Source organism: Meleagris gallopavo, chromosome 1 (genome assembly GCF_905368555.1).
Source record: "Meleagris gallopavo chromosome 1, MGAL_WU_HG_1.1, whole genome shotgun sequence".
Classification (NCBI taxonomy): domain Eukaryota; kingdom Metazoa; phylum Chordata; class Aves; order Galliformes; family Phasianidae; genus Meleagris; species Meleagris gallopavo.
The window spans coordinates 15,195,522-15,214,852 of NC_139404.1; the positions used below are offsets into that span (position 1 = coordinate 15,195,522).

A 19,331-nucleotide genomic window follows, 5' to 3' on the forward strand; every position below is an offset into this window, starting at 1 on the left:
AAGATCAGACAGCTACCACTTAGATCGTTTCTCTTTGGCTTGTGCAATGACATGACATAGCTATTATTCTTCTATAGATAGCAGTAGCAAGTGGTTGTTTAGTGCAGAATAAGGTATCTGTGACCGTCACAGAATGATGTAGTGCAGAGGAGCACTGTGGGAACACAGGATGCAAGGTGGAGTAGCAGAGGTGGAGGATGGAAAGAGGAGGTATGGGATACCTGTGGAGACCTTACCAGTGGTTTGTAAAGAAGAGCAGACTTGGGATACGGGCAACGCTATTTTTTGAAATAATAATGGAACCAAAGGGAAAGAACCAAACAGGTGTAACAAATATGGTAAGTTTGAATGCAAAATGGAGTTACAGACCAACAAAGAGAGATCATGGTGTAACAGTGGGTTGGAAAAGTAGCCCCATGTGGGGACCCTAAGAATTTGGAGAAGGAAACCATCAACATCATAATCCTCCTGAGATGACCTGATCCTCCATGCTACCACCATGATCCTCCCCAGACAGGATGCGGGATGCTCACTGGTGACTCACTGTATCACCTTTGCACAGTTGAAACCAACTATTTTAGGCCTCAGAAAGGTAATGTAAGGGAAAGTGGAGAAAGGATTAGGTAGTAGGAAGTGTGTAACAACTAATTTTCCTCATTTTCTTTTCTTTCTTTCACTGCTTGTGTAAATAATGCATCCTCCCCCGTCCCACAGTGGCTGAGAAGGAATATTGTATTCATTGTACAAATTCATAGAATCATAGAATCTCCAAGGTTGGAAAAGACCCACAGGATCACCCACTCCAACCATCCACCAATCACCAACAGTTCTCACTAAACCATGTCCCTCAACACAAACTCCAAACATTCCTTGAACACCTCCAGCGTCGGTGACTCCACCACCTCCCTGGGCAGCCCATTACAGTGCCTGACCACTCTTTTAGAGTAGTATTTCCTAACGTCCAGCCTGAATCTCCCCTTGCACAGCTTGATGCCATTCCTTCTAGTCCTATCACCAGTTACACAAGAGAAAATGCCAACCCCCAGCTCACTACAGCCTCCCTTCAGGTAGTTATAGAGAGCAATAAGGTCTCCCCTGAGCCTCCTCTTCTCCAGACTGAACAATCCCAGCTCCTTCAGCCGCTCCGCATAAGACTTGTGTTCCAGACCCCTCACCAGCTTTGTTGTCCTTCTTTGAACTCGCTCCAGGGCCTCAGTGTCTTTCTTGCAGTGAGGGGCCCAAAACTGGACACAGTACTCGAGGTGCGGCCTCACCAGAGCTGAGTACAGGGGGACAATCACTCCCCTGTTCCTGCTGGCAACACTATTTCTGTGATGCAAGCCAGGATGCAATTGGCCTTCTTGGCCACCTGGGCACACTGCTGGCTCATGTTCAGCTGAGCATCAATCAATACCCGCAGGTCCATTTCCTCTACGCTGTCTTCCAGCCACTCTGCCCCAAGCCTGTAGCGTTGCCTGGGGTTGTTGTGGCCAAAGTGCAGGAAACAGCATTTGGTCTTGTTGAACCTCATCCCACTGGCTTCAGCCCAGCGATCCAGCCTGTCCAGATCCCTCTGTAGGGCCTCGTTGCCCCCAGGCAGATCCACACTTCCAGCCAACTTGGTGTCATCCACAAACTTACTGAGAGTGCACTCAATGCCCTCATCCAGGTCATCAGTAAAGATATTGAAGAGGACTGGCCCCAGCACCGACCCCTGGGGAATGCCACTCGTGACAAGTTGTCGACTGGATTTAATTCCATTCACCACCACTCTCTGGGCCTGGCCCTCCAGCCAGTTCCTTACCCAGCCAAGACTGTACCCATCCAAGCCACAGGCTGCCAGTTTCTGCAGGAGAATACTTTGGGAGGCAGCATCAAAGGCCTAGGTAGATTCACTTCTTAAATGACTTTTTTGATGTGTACCCTTTAAAGGATTGTTTCAGAAAAAAACTATGTGAAAACAATTTATGTGCTTTATACATTATTATACGTTATATTAAAATACATCTAAACTAGAACAGCATCTCCATGGATTTGGATCAACTGAATAAAAGTAGCTGGAGAAGGACCAATGAGCTGACCTTAGACTGAGCTGCCAGAGCTTTGGATTGCCAGGGGTCCTCAGTGCCGTTTTCCGCGTTATGTCTCTGAAAGCTCAGAGCCAGAGACTGTTTGCATGCCCAGCCTTAGAAACATAAATGTAGCAGGTTCATTCTGTTGTTTTCAAGTAATAATTGGTATGGTACTGAAGGAGAGTTAGGCTGTGATGTGAGCTGTTTGCTCATGCCAGCCAAAACTGGGACTGTTCATAAATGGACTTTTGTTTATTTAAAGTGAAACAACTCAACTTTCACATAGGTCTGCTTCATCTGCACGAGTATTTCTTCATTCCTGTCAGTTTCCACAGATAACTGCTGCAAAACCATTGTTACCATATACATAAGTATAGAAATTTGGCGATTCCATCTTTATTGTTGGCTTAACCCCTGACAGCAGTCAGCAGTTTTAATAGAGGTATTGTCCTAACACTGGTTTTATGCATTTAGTCAGATAATGTTTTTTGTGTGTAGTCATAAAAACGTAGGGAAGCTGTGCTGCTCCAGCCGTGCTCCTTGCTTCCCTCTTTCTCCAAAGAGAAAGACTTCTGAATCAGTATATTTGTAACTTGATGATTAATGTTACTCTGGAGGCTGACAATTATTTCTTCATCATCTTGTGAACGAGAAGAATCAGTTTCTTCTCCAAAGGAGTGTTGTGGATGTTTTCTTAAGCATGCTTATCAGAGATATGTTTGTGTTCTTCTCAGACCTTCAGGTGCCCCAGAGAGTGAAGGTAATCAGAACAGCTCATCCTAACTGCCTCTTAGTCAGGAGAGCCACCGTTTTCTCTCCTCCAAGCCTTTCCTATAAGAACCAGTCATTCTGTCAAGGAGGTAAAATTCTGAGAAATTATCTAATCCAGTTTTAGGTCCAGGGCATTTTGAATCTGGAGGCTAGTAGCTTCTTTTTTATTGTGTTCTGACAATATAGGAGAGTATAAATAGCTAGGGAAGGATGATTACTTCAGCTAGCATTACAAGTGAAAAAAAATATTCAGTAAATTACTCTGCAAAAAGTCAAGTGGACTCTTCACTCAAGTAGATTCTTTGGGTCGTATATTGCCTTTCCTAGGAGTGACCATGGGAAGTCCAGTGGTAGCAATTAAGGTTGAGAGACATTGACTACTGTGATGTAAAACAGATTAAAATTAGCATTGAAATTGATATGGTTCTGAACAAAACAACAACAACAAAAAAAGAAGAAATTTGTCAGGATATTCTTTGAGGAAAAAAGGACACATGGGCCTGATATTAAAAGAAGGAAATAAAAATGAATTTGTTTAATGAATTATTATTGTAGTTTAACCCTGGCTGGCAGCTCAGCACTGCACAGCTGCCCCTGACCCAGGGTGGGGGATGGGGTTGGGAAGGCAGAAGTGAAAAAAATGCAGGTTGAGATAAAGGCTGTTCATTAGGTAAAGCAAAAGCTGCGTGTGTAGGCAAAGCAGAACAAGGAATTCATTTGCTACTCCTGTTTGGCAGGCAGGTGTTCTCTACTTCTGGGGAGGCAAGGCTCAGTGTGTGTGATGGATTCCTGGGAAGACAAATGCCCAGCCTCCTTGGCAGAGCAGCATGAGACGCTGAAAAGTCCTTGGCTGTGTGCAAGCACTGCTCAGCAACAAACCATGGGTGTGTTATCACCACAGTTTTCATTAAAATCCCAAAATGCAGCATCATACAAGCGTCCCCATGGAGTAATTCAAGTGAAAAAGAAAACTGATGTATGCTCATATAAGAGTATATTATATTTAGAATACATGCTTTCTAAAAATTAATAATCAGTCTTGCATGGGTAACTCAATGTTGTGTTTGCAAACCAGCGAATGCTGTTTCCCGGCAGGCAGCACAGCACCACACAGCCACTGGCTTCCTCTACCTCCCAGCGGGACGTGGGGGGAGTTGAAGAGGTGGAAGTGAGAAAACTGGTGGGCTGAGATAAAGACAGTTTAATAGATAAAGCAAAAGCTGCACACACAAGCGAAGCAAAATAAAGAATTCATTCACCACTTCCTATCTGGAGGCAGATATTCAGTTATTTCCAGGAAAGCGGGGCTGGTCGTGCATCATAGTTACATGGGTGGGGAGGGGTGGGGAATGAGGCAGAGGAAAAAGAAGCAAAACAAAAAAGTGCCTTGTGGATTTGAGACAGGAGCATTTTCATGAGGAAAGAAAGCAAAGGTTGCACGCAATCAAAATGATGGAAGTTATCCTGTACTTCCAGTCAGCAAAGTTTAGTCACTTCTTGTGAAGCAGGGCCTCAGGATGTGCACTGATTTCTTGGGAAGACGAATGCTTTCCTAACCGGAGTCTTTCATTCTCCTTTCCCACCTCCCTCCAGCTGTTATTACTGAGCATGACATCACAGGGTACGGAAAATCCCTTTGGTGGATTTGGGTAAGCTCTGGTGGCTGTGTCCCCTCCCCTCTTCTCACCCACCTACACCCTATGGCTTCGGGTTGGAGCCAGCCTTGATGCGGTGCCAGCATGCTCAGTGGTAGCCAAAACATCTCTATGGTGTCACGGCTGCTCTGGTGACACATGCAGAGCACAGGACTACATGAGCTCCTTGAGTAACACCAGCCCCTCACTGGCAGGCAGCACAAGAAGCTGAAAATAGTTTCATCCTGTTCAAGCACTGCCCAACAACAAACCATGGGTATGTTATCCCCACTATTTCATGAAAAATCCAAAATACGTATTTAGAGAGCACCATACAAGGCTCTCTGAATACAATTAACTCTATCCCAGCTGATACCCAGTGCACTTTGTTTTCTTAAATATAATCTAAAGATGAAGAGAAACAAAGCTTTAGCACCTGGAAGGATTCTAACAAATCCATCTGAAGTAAATCTTGATTTTATCACTAGGGGTTTCAGTTTAAAACAGTGTGTAAACACGTATTTGTCCAATAATACAGTTTTTTGAAACTAGAGGAACACACATTAAAGTATTCAGTTCTGTAGTTCCTGTGGTCTGTTCTTCAGTGCCAAATTTCTGTAATTTCTGTTGGAGGAACTGAATTTACTTCTGTGTAGCAGTTAAGTGTAATGAAGGGTTAAATTTAGAAGCTTGCACGACAGGAAGATAGTATATTGATCATTAAAAAAGTCAAAATAGAAGCAAATTATATGTGAATGAGGTGAGTAAATACTAGTTTTTAAGGTAGATCTGTCTTTCTCAACATATATGTAGAATGCATATGTATATTACATTCAGATCATACAAAGCCACATAGCCATGATTTCTGTTCAGCAAACACTGCTGACTAGATCGGTGGATCTTCAAGAGTCTGTTATATAAATGAGATCTTCAAGTTTTACACTGAACATAGTGCAGAATTTTTTGAAGGAAAGCACTGGGCAGAAACTGTCATAGACATACTGACATGTTTATGGAGTTCATGAAGCTGTATGAACAAAGTGATTCCACACAAGGCATTTTAACTTTTCTTCTTTACTGATTACTTTTTTTTCCTCCCCCCCCTTGGGAAATTGCTCTCATTATACAGATAAAGAAATCTTTATTCCAGTATTTCTAATCTCCTCTGTACTTTCCATAGCAGACTAAGTAGGTGTTATTGCCATGGCTTCTATTGTTTTTTCTTCCCTTAGTCATCTGTGCTCCTGCAAGTGTTTCAGAAGGGGCAAAACGAATTCCTTCAGGATCTGTGACTGTAGGATAGCACTTTCTGCGCAGATATTCGCAGAGTTCTTCACTGCAGGTGTTTGATGTACATGTTTCTCCAGAGGGGAAAAAAATCCTCATGATTTGTAGTAGTTTCTTGTTTTCTTTTTGCGTTGTTTTTCTGCACTGTTTATCATAGCGGTATAGAAAGAATTTACTCATTGTGGTCAGTTGAAATAGAAGTCCTTTTTTCTGGATATTTTAATTAGGAGGAAGTAAGAAGTTTTTGGCATCTCTTGTTTGTGAATTTGTGAGCTTTCCTGAGAAAATAGAGTACTATCCAAGAGAATGCTTTCGTAAGCAAAACGTTTGCTGCTCAGACTGTTAAAGGGGTAAAGACTACATGAAGTTCTAGAAGTATATCCAATCTTCTTTCTCCTTTTGCTCTTAGCATTTCTTTTGGTTGCAGATTGTCCTGTGCTTCTGTGACTTGCAGTTCTCATACATTTAAAGGAGCATTTTGATCGTTTTCCCACTAAAATGAAAATACACTAAAGAAATTGTGCAGCCTGAGCTGTTAGATGAACAAATCAGACCTTTGTTTCCTGTTGGTGTTGGCTTTTGAAGTTCCCTTCGAAGCCTACATTGCTTGAACACTAAGTGTGCTTAGTTCTTGTGTTAGTATTTTAGTTGGTTATTAACAGTTTGGAAAATCAGGTGTTCTTGGTTCATTAGGTCCCTGACAACAAATGCTTGGTGGCTCAAAGAAGTGTGAGCACGGGATGCCTATCCTCTAAGCTGAAGCGCTGGGTTTTTTTTTTCCATGTCACTCTTAATTCTGAAATTTTCAAGGTTTATAGGAATTGTGTTTCGGAAATAAAAACAATTTCATTTGAAGAAGTAGTATATGCAGACTTTAGGTTCATTCACAAGTAATAATTTTAATGATTTGGCTTAAATAAGTGACAGCTTCTTTTAAAGCTATCCTGCTCACATTGCCTGTTCTGAACTGTGGGTTTGGCAATATCTGAACTGGTGACACAGTATCTTTTCCTTGTTGAAGTGTAAATGCAAAATGCACTGCTTAGAAAACCTGTATTTAGCAACATATTTGTATGCATTTCAATACTGTGCAGTGGCATGAAAATAATGTGATTCAGATCTGAATGAGAGTAATAAATGGTGACCTTTAGACAGACTCACTAATTATTAAAAATAGTAAGTTATAAGTGATGTAAACTGCTTATTTAATCTGTCTCTTGCTCCAGGGTAAGATCAAAGAACTGTTAAGACTTGTGGCTTCCTAACTTGTTCCTAAATATATTCAGTGGCAGAGATTTCATATCAGGTCTGGCTACTTTTAACCAAGAAAAATGGTAAAGCAGTTGAATAAAGTTCAACTTATGCACTCGAAGGGCAGAGAATTTAGTTTACAGCCAGTCCTGTTTCTCCTTGTTCTGCCTACGTGGGGATCAGCATCAATATGTAGAAGTGTTTTCTTCATATATAAGCGTATTCCAGACTTCTCGTTATTTCTACCTAAACCTTTATTGCTTTATTGCTCGAATTGAGTACTGAGTATTAAGAAGACAAGATGACTAGATTGAGAAATGCAATTTTCATTTGTTTATTCCTTTTTTCCTCACAAAGGCACAAGATTTTTGACTTGCATCGTGGCCTGTTGTGATACCTAGAACCATTTCAACGTTGCTGCTGTGTACCTACCTTTTCTTTATTCATTTTCTTTTGTTCTTAATTAATACCAAGCCTAAACTAGCTGCCTAAGATTAATAGCTATTTCTTGTTCAATGGTCTACTGTTTTCAGACGATTTTTTTGGCTTGTCAGAATAATTTAATATTTATTTGTTTATTTATTTGAATTTAGGATGATGAAATATTAGTAACTGTTCTGACAATGGTTTTGTGTTCAGTCCTTCTTTAGAGCTATTGGTAATAATGAGTCTCTTCATCTGTGTATGATTCACAGCGGCTGAAGCATGGCTGTGATAATTAGCCTTGTAACAAAGAAATTCTTCTTTCAACTTCTTCCCTACGTATTTTGTGGGTATTTAGAATTTTCCTGCTTCTGTTTCATCTTTCCTATGTCCTGTTTGTCTGTTAGTTTTGTTCTACCTTATTCATCCACACCAGATTCTTTAGATATTTGGTAATGGCTCTGAGATGTCATAACCATTCTTTTAAATAAAGTATACAGGTTTGTTTTTTTTTTTTAGTTCAGCTAGCATGTTAATCTAGTGGTAGAGGTTTTTGATCTATAGTTATTTTTGTTTCTGATGTATCTCATATATGTTAATATGCTTGTTATGTATTGCTTTTTACTTCAAGACTCCAGAGTACGTAAGCTAGGATTTGCTCAAAACCAAAATACATAACAAAAAGAAAGGTGAGAAGACTCAATTGGTTGTATGACTGACTTTAAGTAAAGGTTATGAATTAGAAGTGTAGAAAACTAAGCAGATTCTCGATCAATATCATTAAAAGTATCTTCATTGGTATCTGATTTTTTTAATAAGATTACTTTTTTCTCTCCTTTCTTAACAGAAATCTTTTGGACAGAGATACATTTTCTAAATCTGATCCAAGTAAGTATGTAACGTTTTACTGCTTTTTCCTCATCACATATTTCAAATGTGTAAACACTGGATTAAAAATGAGATTAGTGGATTACTTTGATGTCTGCTGAGTTTACATTGTCTTTGTGTCAGTTATTTAATGCAGTGCTGGCTGTGCTTGTAGCTCCTGTTACAGGAACTGGAATTTTAAAGACCCTATAATCACTACTGCATTCCTGAACTATGCTTTCCCTTAGTCAAGCAGTCAAGCTACATTTTCTTAAAATCAATGAATGCAGAAAAGTCTTTTTTTTTTTCTTTTAAGTATCTGTTGTGCTAGATTGCTTTCAAATCTAGTCAGCATACTTCTAGATAAACTGGAAGTGCTTGTTGTTAGTGCATAGTGTCTGCTAATCTGAGAATCAAAATCTGGAAAAATGAAATTGCATTAATTTGTCTCAGGAAACGTGATCTTTACTGATGAAAAATAATCAAATCTTTAATGAATTCACGTTACCAGATATGTGAGGTAATCACACTACCTATTCAGTTTTGTTGATGCATGACTGTATCCCAACAAACTCATTCCATGAATTTAGCTGTGGTGGGACTTTTGATTTAAAAACGATGCCTTCCCATACTGAGCAGTTTATAATAGCTTATCAAGGACCCGAGACCATAGAATATTTTTGTGTTTCTTTTTTTTTTCTTTTTTTCCCTGACAGTGATGAAGTATTATTTTGTATTATATTATTTATTGACTAATCCTTAGATTATGTTGTCTTGGGTCAATTTGGATCCCTCTACAACTCTCTGTAACTTTTTATTTGTAGACTCATTTTCTTTCTGGTAAGCCTAAGCTTTTTTTTTTCCTTAGAATACCATGTACTGTAGTCATTGACACTGGAAATGGGCCCTGAGACAGACATGCTTCCATCATGTGTTTGGGCATGTAACCATGTCCTGGTGGGATACTGTAGGGAAACTGTATTAGGTATAAATTTCAGGATTTGAGTAGCAGTGCGACTTGCATGGAAGGAGGCCATGATCCACTCTGTGACTGTCACAGCTTCTTCCAGGCAGCTCTGAGAGCTATGTGAATAACCAGTGCTAGCTAGAGCTTCTGCCAGCCAGGGGAGCACACAAAGCCCTGCCAAACACATTTCAGAAGGAAAGTGGCAGCAGCTAGGGGCTAGAAACACAGCTGCTGAGAGCACTCCTAGAACCATGCTTCTGAACATATGCTTCTGGAATGCAATCTGGAAAGGCAACGCTCCATGCAAAAGACTTCCAAAGAGGCTGTGGTCTGTGGGCAAACCATACTGGCGCAGGGATACCCCCAAGGGACTGTGGCTGTTGGGTGGCCCACAGCAGGGAAGGGACAGGAAAGCCTGGAGAAATCTTACTATCTATCTTTATAATATTTTTGAGATGTAAGGCAGTGATATTTTTATTAATTAAGTTACTTGCATATATTTTTTGAAGCGTTACAACCTTGCCTATCACTTCAAAACACAGTGTTTTCTTGTTTCTTGTAAACTGCTTATTTAAAGAGTTCAAACTGATGGTGTACTTTAGAGGTTTGGGCTCACATTGTGAATGCCCAATTATTGTGCCAGTTAGGCCTATCTGTCTCAGGCTAGCTATATACAAACATGGAATACAGTATTGCAGTCCTTGGTAAAGAGAGAAGGGGAAAACTTACCTCTGGAAATGCTCAAACTGTATTTGCACTCAGGAAATGACTTGGCAAAGTGGCTTTGATGGTGGATACTCTGCAAGCAGTGTCGATTTTGTATTCTGAAGGCTGTTTATTAGCTAATTAGATTGCTGCCAGTGCCCTTTGTTTGAATGCAGACACATGGCCATAATGTAACTGTGGAAGTTAGAAGGGTGTAATGTAAAAAATGCTATTCTTTTCTGTACTTGGAAGTGTAGCAGCATATCTTTCCTCAGTGTCTGTTTGGACAAAGGCCATTCTTGCACTCATCTTGAATACAGTAACTTTATCCTGTTAACTAAAAAAGGTGTCAAATCCAGCACTTTACTGCTTTTTTTTTTTTTTTTTTTTACATACTTATAGTCCAACTGGATTTACAGCCACCAGATCTCATCAAAGATAGAACTACACAAAGTTGCTCTGTATGTTAAGGTCTCACTTGCTTTGAGGCCAATTCTAATATGCATTTCAAACCCTAGCAATATTTTTGAGAAAATCCTTTTTTTTTTTTTTTTTTTTTTTAAATATTTCCCATAAAGTCTGAGCTAAAGCAGTGATTCCACGATGAGGTAGGGAGAAGACCTTCTGCCAAGGAGCTACAGATTTGTTAGTGTGATTTTCTTTTAGGCAGTTGGGCAAGATTATTTTCCCATGCACTTCCTGACCAAACTGAGCCACCCCAAACCACTGTGCAACTGTGGCAGCAGCACCAGTTAAGATGGAATGTCCTCTTGTGTAAGCCTGTAACTGCTGAGTATCGTAATAGAAATTAAAGTGTCTTATGAAAGACTGGAAAGGTAGAATCCAGATCCTCCTGGGGAGGATGTAACCATAAAAGAAAGTAACAATGAGAAGAATCTCATGACACTTGGAGTAAAAGGACCTTCAGGAAGCTCTGACTAGAAGGTGAAGAAGCTGGTCAGCAAAGAGCCTGCTGTAACTGGGAACAAGTTCATGGGAGGATTATTGTGGAGAAAGGGCCTACTTTACTGTGGCTGACACTTTCTTGTGAGGGAATAGAAGTTTTTATGCTTGGAAAAACTGAGGTGAACAGTTAGAGTATTTTCCAGGTTAAAGGGTAAGTGCATAAGCATTTAGTGGGAGAGGACCAGTGTAGGGTAAGGGATGCTCAAACTATATAGGAAAATAAGAGGTGGGAGACTGCTGTGTTTTGAGAATTGAATCTGTAACCATTGAAACATCTGCTGTCTTCTTCGTTGAAAGATTTAATTAAATCCAGAATTTGACACTGTCTTAAATGCCCCAGAGTTTAAGATTACTAAATGTTAACATTTCTGACTACTGGTATCTTCCCTTGGAAGCGCTCATATGGGAAAGCTCATTTCTCCAGTTGGAAATGACTTTGAAAAGGTTGTTTAGAAGGATTACTGTAATTAGTATAATACCGGGATCTTTATGAAACCTCTCCTAAAGCCATTAGGGTAATAAATCTTACCACCAGTAACTCAGACAATTATGCAGCAGTCTGGGAGTCAATCAGTTTTAGAGGAAAGAAAGAAGAAAGTTTTAAATTATTCTAAATTTGCAAAGTATTTGTGAGAAAGTCTGTGACTTTTGTGATCCTTTTCTTTACAACCAAGACTGACCATTTTTTTAAAATGTTGTTTACGTGATACATATTTCTGTATCACTGAATAAACTTTTTGTCCATGGGGGATTCACGTATTGCCATTCCATAGGCTGCCACTTTAACAGTGGCTCATAGTAGTGTTACTACATCTTGACACCGGTAATGATGTGATCCATGAAACTGTCATCTTCAGTCTTGTGCTGGTTCAATAGGTTCTGACAAATTTGCATGTGGTGTTCTTTCTGTTCCTGCGTGAACATTTGTGGGAACCACCTGGCACAATCACTGTTGTTTCCAATTCATTGAAGCTGATATTCAACTCTGGACAGAATGCCCTGGTTGTAATCTGACAATTTCTCTGAATGAACTGATCAAGGCACTCTTCATTTTTATGCTGTGCATGACTATCTGGAACATGGCTTGCCTTTCAGGTCACTGTTGTCACTGCTGAAACACATCACCCACTGCCTCACTGTGCTGACATCCATTGTTTGGTCTTCATGAATGTTTGGCAAATGCCATTGGATGTCAGTGGGTTCCATTTTTTCCACATGGAGGAATTCAGTGACACACCTTTGCTTCGTATGCACTTCCATGTCAGACACCATTTTGTCAGACTACCCCTTTGTTGACAGCAACAGAATGTAATGGAATATTGGGCAGAAGGCTCAGCCTCCACTGCCATACCACCAACATCCACCTCTGATGTTGTAGACCAGTGTAATAAAATAAGAGACATTACTTTCAGAGAAGCCCTCATATATGCCATATCTGCAACCAGCTAAATAGCAGAAAATTGCAAATTATACTATTGATTCTTAGCTTTTTTTCTCCTCATTTAAGTTTATAAATAAATATATAAGTGGTTCTTAAGCTAGAGATGTGGTTCCAGTCCTGGAATGTACTTTTGGAAGCACTGGGAAGCCACTGGGAATGGAGGGGAACAGAAACCCGCTAATGACTCACAGTAAAAAGGTGAGAAGGATAGCACTGCTTACTCTATGTCCTCCAAATTATATGAACTGACCACAAAGAAACTCATACTAGCAGAGGTATGAGCAGCCTTCCAGAAGATGGAAAATGAATAAGAGACTGAATTAGGCTGAAGGTGGAAGCTTTACTGTTTTTTTATATTGCGCGACTTCCATCTCATCAACCACAGCAGATTAAAGACTAAATTTATTCAGCTCTAATCTTTGTTTAGCCTTTTTGTTCATAACTCTTTCATTTGGCTTCATAAACTGAGGAGATAAGGTAGTGCCAGAATGCCTCTTTTCTGAAACTTTGATAGTAACAGATATTTTACAGTTGTTTTGTTGCTTTCTTCTCCTTAATATTAAATTTCTCCTCTTTTATATTCTGTTTTGTTGCACAGCTATCGTGCACAATTGTTACGTGATTTAGTGTATTAATGCTAATACACAGGGCAGCATGTAGTACAAAAAATAGAGGAGGAAATCAGTGGTGAAAGATTATTATGTTTAGGAAAAATCTAGACAATAAAAATATTTGAATAGCAGAAGTGTACGTTATCTATAAAGAGTGGCTTTCAGAGTGCTGAATTCGTGGTGTTCATTTAAAAAAGAATTGCCAGTGGGTAAAGTGGAAGGGAAATTTTAGAGGGTGTGTGATTTCATGTTAGCCCTAGGGGTATTTCCAGAGAATTATTTCTTAGTTTGTTTTTATATGTGGAAATTTCCTTTGACAACATTTCCCACATCTGCCAGGATTATCTTGGCACAGATCTTAATAGATAGAAAGGTTAGTCAGAAATTTAGTAACCTTCACACTTCTCCATAGCTGATTTTGTAGCTTCCATTTAACTCTATTTTCCTGTTTAAACTTCATTCTTTATATAATATAGTTCAGCAATCTTCTCCAAATAGCTCTGTAAAAATAGGCTCATTGCTTTGGATTCATCCTACTATAATCAGGAACCAAAGCCAGTAGTGTGATTGTCCGTGGTTTCATTTAGAGTGAATGGAGAAAGACAGAAATTGACTTCGATTTTTTTTTATAAAAGCTTTTTCTTCTACAAGATATCTTATTGGGAAAAAATAAAGTTGAATTGTGTTAACTTTTAAGTTCTGTGTCAAGCTGAAATGTTGAACGTAATTTTTTTCCCACTCTTTCTAATGTGTTTTTTGTGTGTTTTACTTTCCAAGTAAGAAAACATAGTTTGAAGCTTGACTTCATTTTTGCTTGGATCAGTTGATGATTCTGACTTTGTTGAGGAGAAAACCAGCCTTCTACTTTTATTGTTCAAGACAGAAACTCAATATTATTTTTTCTTCTGTTGAAAAGTAACGATTGGCACAGAAGAATTTGACAGAGAGAAATGTTTGTGTATCTGTATTTCCCTTATTTAGGAAATGGTGAGAGTTTCAGGATATCACTGCTTTCCACTTGTAAGATACAACTCATTCAAAACTGTTGAAAATGAAGTTTACAGTACTCATTCAGTGCAAATGATTTATGCTTATACTTGTATTTAGTGTATGGAAGACCTGATTAACTGTACCTCTGTGATGAAAGCTACAGATTAATGTGAAGTGGGTTCTGTATTAGGAGAACAAATCTGTAAGCAGAGTGGAACTGGTGAGGTGATGCTTCTTGATGTTTCAAACATAGCTTACATAGGCAGATGTAATTGATTCAGTTTTTATTATGTTTTAATATAAAGAGATATGTATGCAATATCCTTAAATGTGTGAGAAGAGCTTACAGCAGAATTAAGGAAGAATACTTCACAAATTATTTTTTCCTTTTTCCATTTTTATTTCCTGTCTCATTGCAGTTGGAACCTCGTTTGTTTTTATTTTAATTCTCTCATTTCCAGAAAGAAGAAATAAATTAGTATAATTATGCACTGGATTAGCTAGGATAGTTAGACCATCCACATTTAATGAAAACCTGCTTCTATCTAATTTTATTCCTAAGGATTTTAGGTGATTTGCTGGAGGCCAGTCTTAAGTGTCATCTCCCATTTTAGAACCTCTCTATTTCACAATTCATTGTGGCAACAACCAGTATTGTCACTAATCTGGGGAGACATACTCAAAACTGGGGGGAAACACTAATATTTGATTTTCCAAGATAGTGGTTTTGACAGCAAAATAGATTACAAAATCAGTTTATTTAATTAAAAAAAAAAACAAAAAAACAGCCAGCAACATTCAATTCTCAAAATGATCTTTTTTCCTTTCACAGTCTGTGTTTTGTACACACAAGCCATTGGAAACAAAGAATGGAGAGAGGTAAGATATATAGATATATATATATATATATATTCACACACACGTTTATAAACTTTTTTAGTACATTTAATGCTTGCCATTTGCCCCGAAGAGGGAATGTCATAGCCTCTTGATTGCCATGCTAAACAGTAGGAGCTCTATATCCCAGTGATGAATACCTAGTCACATTATTCTCAGTTCTCATATTTGTATCCCATTTTTTCATCAAAAGGGGAAGTAAAATAAAATATGTAATTCTCCTTTTTACACTCTTCATGAGGTATATGAAGTCAAACTATCAATTGGAACAAGATTCGTGAATATGAGAGAGGAGGAAACTCAAGCACTACAAGATCTATGGAACAGAATAGTTGTTGTGATGCCTAGGATCAGCAAAAGTATCCTACAGGTGTGGTAGCATAGTGTTGGTACAGTGTTTGAGAGAAGATGGTCCTGCTGAAAATGTGCTCATCAGGCAAAAAGGGAGGAAGAGTGACATATACATCCTATAACTGTCCCCTTGTATGTGTTACAAAATTCTTTTTCCTTTAATGTTATTCTTTGAAAGAAGTGAAAGTGTCGGAGGAAGGGTGGTCATCTTTCCCTTCTCTTCATGGAATGTGCTTTTTAGCTGCCTTACAGGGAGGATTGATGGTTACTTAAAGAGCCATGAGAGAAATGAACTGTCTTGCTACTGCTCACTGTAAAAAGGAACAGCTGTGATATTCTTGTTTTCAGAACTGATATTTTTTTGTGTTTACTACTGTCTGAAGTGGCCAGGGGTACAGAAATCAAACCTCTTCCCTTATTTTTGGCATTCTTGTTAGTTGTTTGGAGAAACAATTTTTGATGAAACTGGGTGGATGTGGATTTCCATTCTGTCAGCCCTAGAGAACTGAATTTTTCTCGTCTTAGACAAAAGCTCATCATTTGTAGTTAAGTTATTGCTCTCTCTAGTCCTGTACTGTGTACGTGACGTGCTTTCAGTATGCCTACAGGATCACATTCCTCTCATGATTTCTGTAAAGAAATGTTGGACTGAAGACCTAAATGGGAACTCTCTAATCTTAACTAAATTGTCGAAGTAATGGATGTGCAGAGTTCTGTATGTCTGGATAGCTAACTCTGGAAACAGAGGAGCCTTTAGGCATTCAAGTGCCGATAAGCAGCTCAGTGCAGTTAAGTAGAGAAGTCATTAAGTTATCCAGGTAGTTCCTTGGTCTAGGATTTAGCTGTGAGAAATTCTTTTTTTGTTGTTGTCTAAGGTTGATATATGGTTCTGTGGAGTTTTCATTCTATTCTGTTGTTAACTGTTAATTTTTTTTAATATTAATAGGTATTAATCATTTTACTTACTGTAACTGTCCTGACAGTCAAATTATGGCATTATCACCTTACTTAAAAAAAATTCCATCTGCTTTCCTTTTTAATAGATCCAAGTTTGTAATGGTTGAAGTGTGCTACCACCTTACAGCTCTGTATTGTTTTATGCAATTTTATTTTCCTAATCAAAGCAAAATAGGATAGTGTGCTTGTATTGTATCCTCTCAGTGATGAGGGAGTGCATGTGGTTATGGTATCATGTGCCAGTTTAGGAATTATAGCATTTAAAACAGACTTTCAACAAGACAGTTGATAGAAAATCTTACCTTTTTTCCCACTCTTAAAACATAATTATCTTGTCTATCATCTAGGCATAGGTATTTACAAGTCCTTTGACTGTTTAAACTATTTATAGTTAGTGAAAGAAGATAACTTCCTTAGGGCAGTTAATCGTATCTAATTTAGATGTCCACAGTAGATACGATGAATCATTCTTTCAGAATGCCTCCAAGTGATAATCAAAAGCCAGCACTTCTACGACTTTGGATGTAAAGTTCAGTGAATAGAATCCTGTTCCTAGTAGCTGTTAGGACAGTCAAAATTCAGAGGTTGTCACAATAGGACTGAGTCAGGATTGCATTTTGTATGTTACGATGTATGATATTTATACCAGTGGTAAAGTATAAAGCAGTAGGTAGAAAATTAGTTGATAATGTACACTGGATGGATTAGCGCATATCTTTATTTTTGTGCTTTTTCTGTCTGCTGTGATGAACGCAGTAATGCTGTGATTTCAGTGTCTGTTTATGTGTCATTAAAATGCTTGTTTAGAATTTCATTAGCTCATGGAGGTAGAAACCACCTGGAAATGTATGGAGAAGAGAAAACTACAAGACAAATAATAAGACCCTGATAGTATTTGTGGATATTAAAGAATGGTGTTCAGTCATGTCAGCATTCATTACTTTTTCTCTATTCTTTATTCCTTTATTGAAGTTATCTTGCTTCTTTTGCCTAATGATTTTCTTTCAAAGATTGCAGAAGATGCCTGAGGATCATAAACTTACTGAATCATTTCGTAATCTCCATAATTTCCCTCGTGCTGTATTCTACCAGTGTCCTTTTTTTTCCTCTCAGCTAGGATATCTGAAGTGATTCAATAGAGTAGTTAAATAAAATCCTCAATTTAATTTCTGAGTAGATGTTTTCTGGGCATTGACTGCTGTTTGCTTATGGTACAGATTCCAGTGTTTTACTTGATGTTACTCTTGTACACCGAATCTTCAGCAAACAATTAAAATGTTTAGTTCTCAATTCAATAGACTGTTATTTTTCAAAACAGTTTTTCTGTTGTTACTTGCAGTGTGATCATCAGGTATTTCCAGTTGTAGAATTAGCAACAAATCTAATACTTAGTTTAAAAAGACTCACTTCACCTTATTTTGTGAGGACACATTCAAAATGTGACGAACTTACTGCTGTCTGTAGAAGGCTTAGATAATATTTAGAAAGAATGTGAATTTCTTCACTTCAAAGAGGATGTTAATTGTGAAAAACCAAGCAGTTTAAAGTTAAATGTTAAGTAAATAATAGAGATTGGCGAAATATTTTAGCAGTGGGAATTTTACTGGTAATACCCACTGATGGTAAGGTGCAATTCTGTAAAAATCTATTTGTTTTGGCCCTTTATTATTTCAGTCCTTGTTCTAGATCATTTCAGAAGGCGCTGTTTGCATGAGTCAGTCACAGGAACTTGTTGGGAGGTTTTAATCTAGAAAATTAGGTTTTCTTTCCTGTATACCTGCAACTCAGTATATTATTGTAACAACATAAACAATTATTTATTAGTAAGTGATAATTAAACTATTACATTAATAAGTTGATCTTTAAGATGCATATATTCCCCCTTCTACCATAAGATTTTGTGTGATCTTTTTGGTTGTGCTCAAAGTGGACACTTAGTGATAAGTTTAGTAATTATGTATTTCACTGTAGCATCTACAATTTCATTACTGTTTTCACCTTAATAAGATACACTTTCGGGTTTTCCATGAGTAGAGTTTAGAGGCTGTCTTAATGGGAAGGATGGACTAGATGCTTTATAATCAACATTTGTTGGGATTTATTTATTTAGTTAGTTAGTTAGTTAGTTCATTGTCGTTCCTTTATATCTTCTGATTGGGAAATACAGAATAGACAAGTATAACTATAAAACTATATAATTTTAACTAACCCACTAGCGTTCTATAAGTCTGATATCAAAATGAAGCTATGGTTTTCCATTAACCTCAAAGCCCTTTGGGATGGATCACTAAATTAAGATGGTAAAAAAATTAAGATTATTAAATAAATAAATAAAATTCATTTCTACCCAGAGAACTTGCATTAGGAGGTAGCAAAGTATCTTCATCTTAGGAAATATAAAAATGAACGTTTTTTTGGATTTTTTTTCCAATTTTTTTTTTCCCCATTTAATTAGTTAAATTGATTTTCTTTCTCTCCTGAATGACATTTCTAAAGGTATTTGCTTGTTGGCCATGTTAAGATTTTAGTTCTGCACAACTGTTAGTGGGGAAAGTAGGCCATGAAGGGAACTAATTAATTAACTGCTATGCTACTAGTTGTAAGTCACTGGATTATAGAAATAACTATTCTACTTTAAAAAGCCATTGTTAATTTGGAAAAGAGATTTAAAAAGATGATGCTTTCTTTATCATATTAAAAATATAGCCTGATGGTTTTTAGAGGCCAGTATTTTAATATAAGATAAATTTTAATATTCATCCTATAAGTAATTAATTATATTAGTTTAATATAGCAGAACTGTTCAAGTAGCCTGTGGAAAAAAAGCAAACAGTTGAAAAACTGAAGTCTCATATAAGGAAAGTAATTTAAAATTAAAGACAAGCTAGCTGTGGTACTGTATTCAGTCTTCTGAGTTTTGTAAAGAATTTCATTGTAAAGGTAGCAGCGTAACACACATTGTCAGGCCTCCTCTGTTTTCAGTGATCTAATCAGCAGCATGCTGCGTATTTATCTTCTTTCCTCTTTTCCTGGTAGGCTTCTGTCTTGGCTCTCAAAATCAAGTCCAAAACATTTCCCAGATGTAACGTGGATATTGGTTTAAATGGAATATTGTTTTCTAGAAGGAAAAAAAAAAATCAA

The 19,331-nt window shown here is 37.8% G+C and overlaps 1 protein-coding gene across 1 annotated transcript in view; it reads left to right on the forward strand.

Annotated features, from left to right (window-relative positions):
- CPNE8 (copine 8) overlaps nucleotides 1–19,331 on the forward strand; it is a 92,668-nt gene that overhangs the window by 5,237 nt on the left and 68,100 nt on the right. Inside the window, exons 2-3 of the mRNA XM_085217572.1 lie at nucleotides 8,286–8,326; nucleotides 14,818–14,864. Of these exons, the coding sequence (XP_085073698.1) occupies nucleotides 8,286–8,326; nucleotides 14,818–14,864 (88 nt within the window). The remainder of the gene's footprint in view (nucleotides 1–8,285; nucleotides 8,327–14,817; nucleotides 14,865–19,331) is intronic.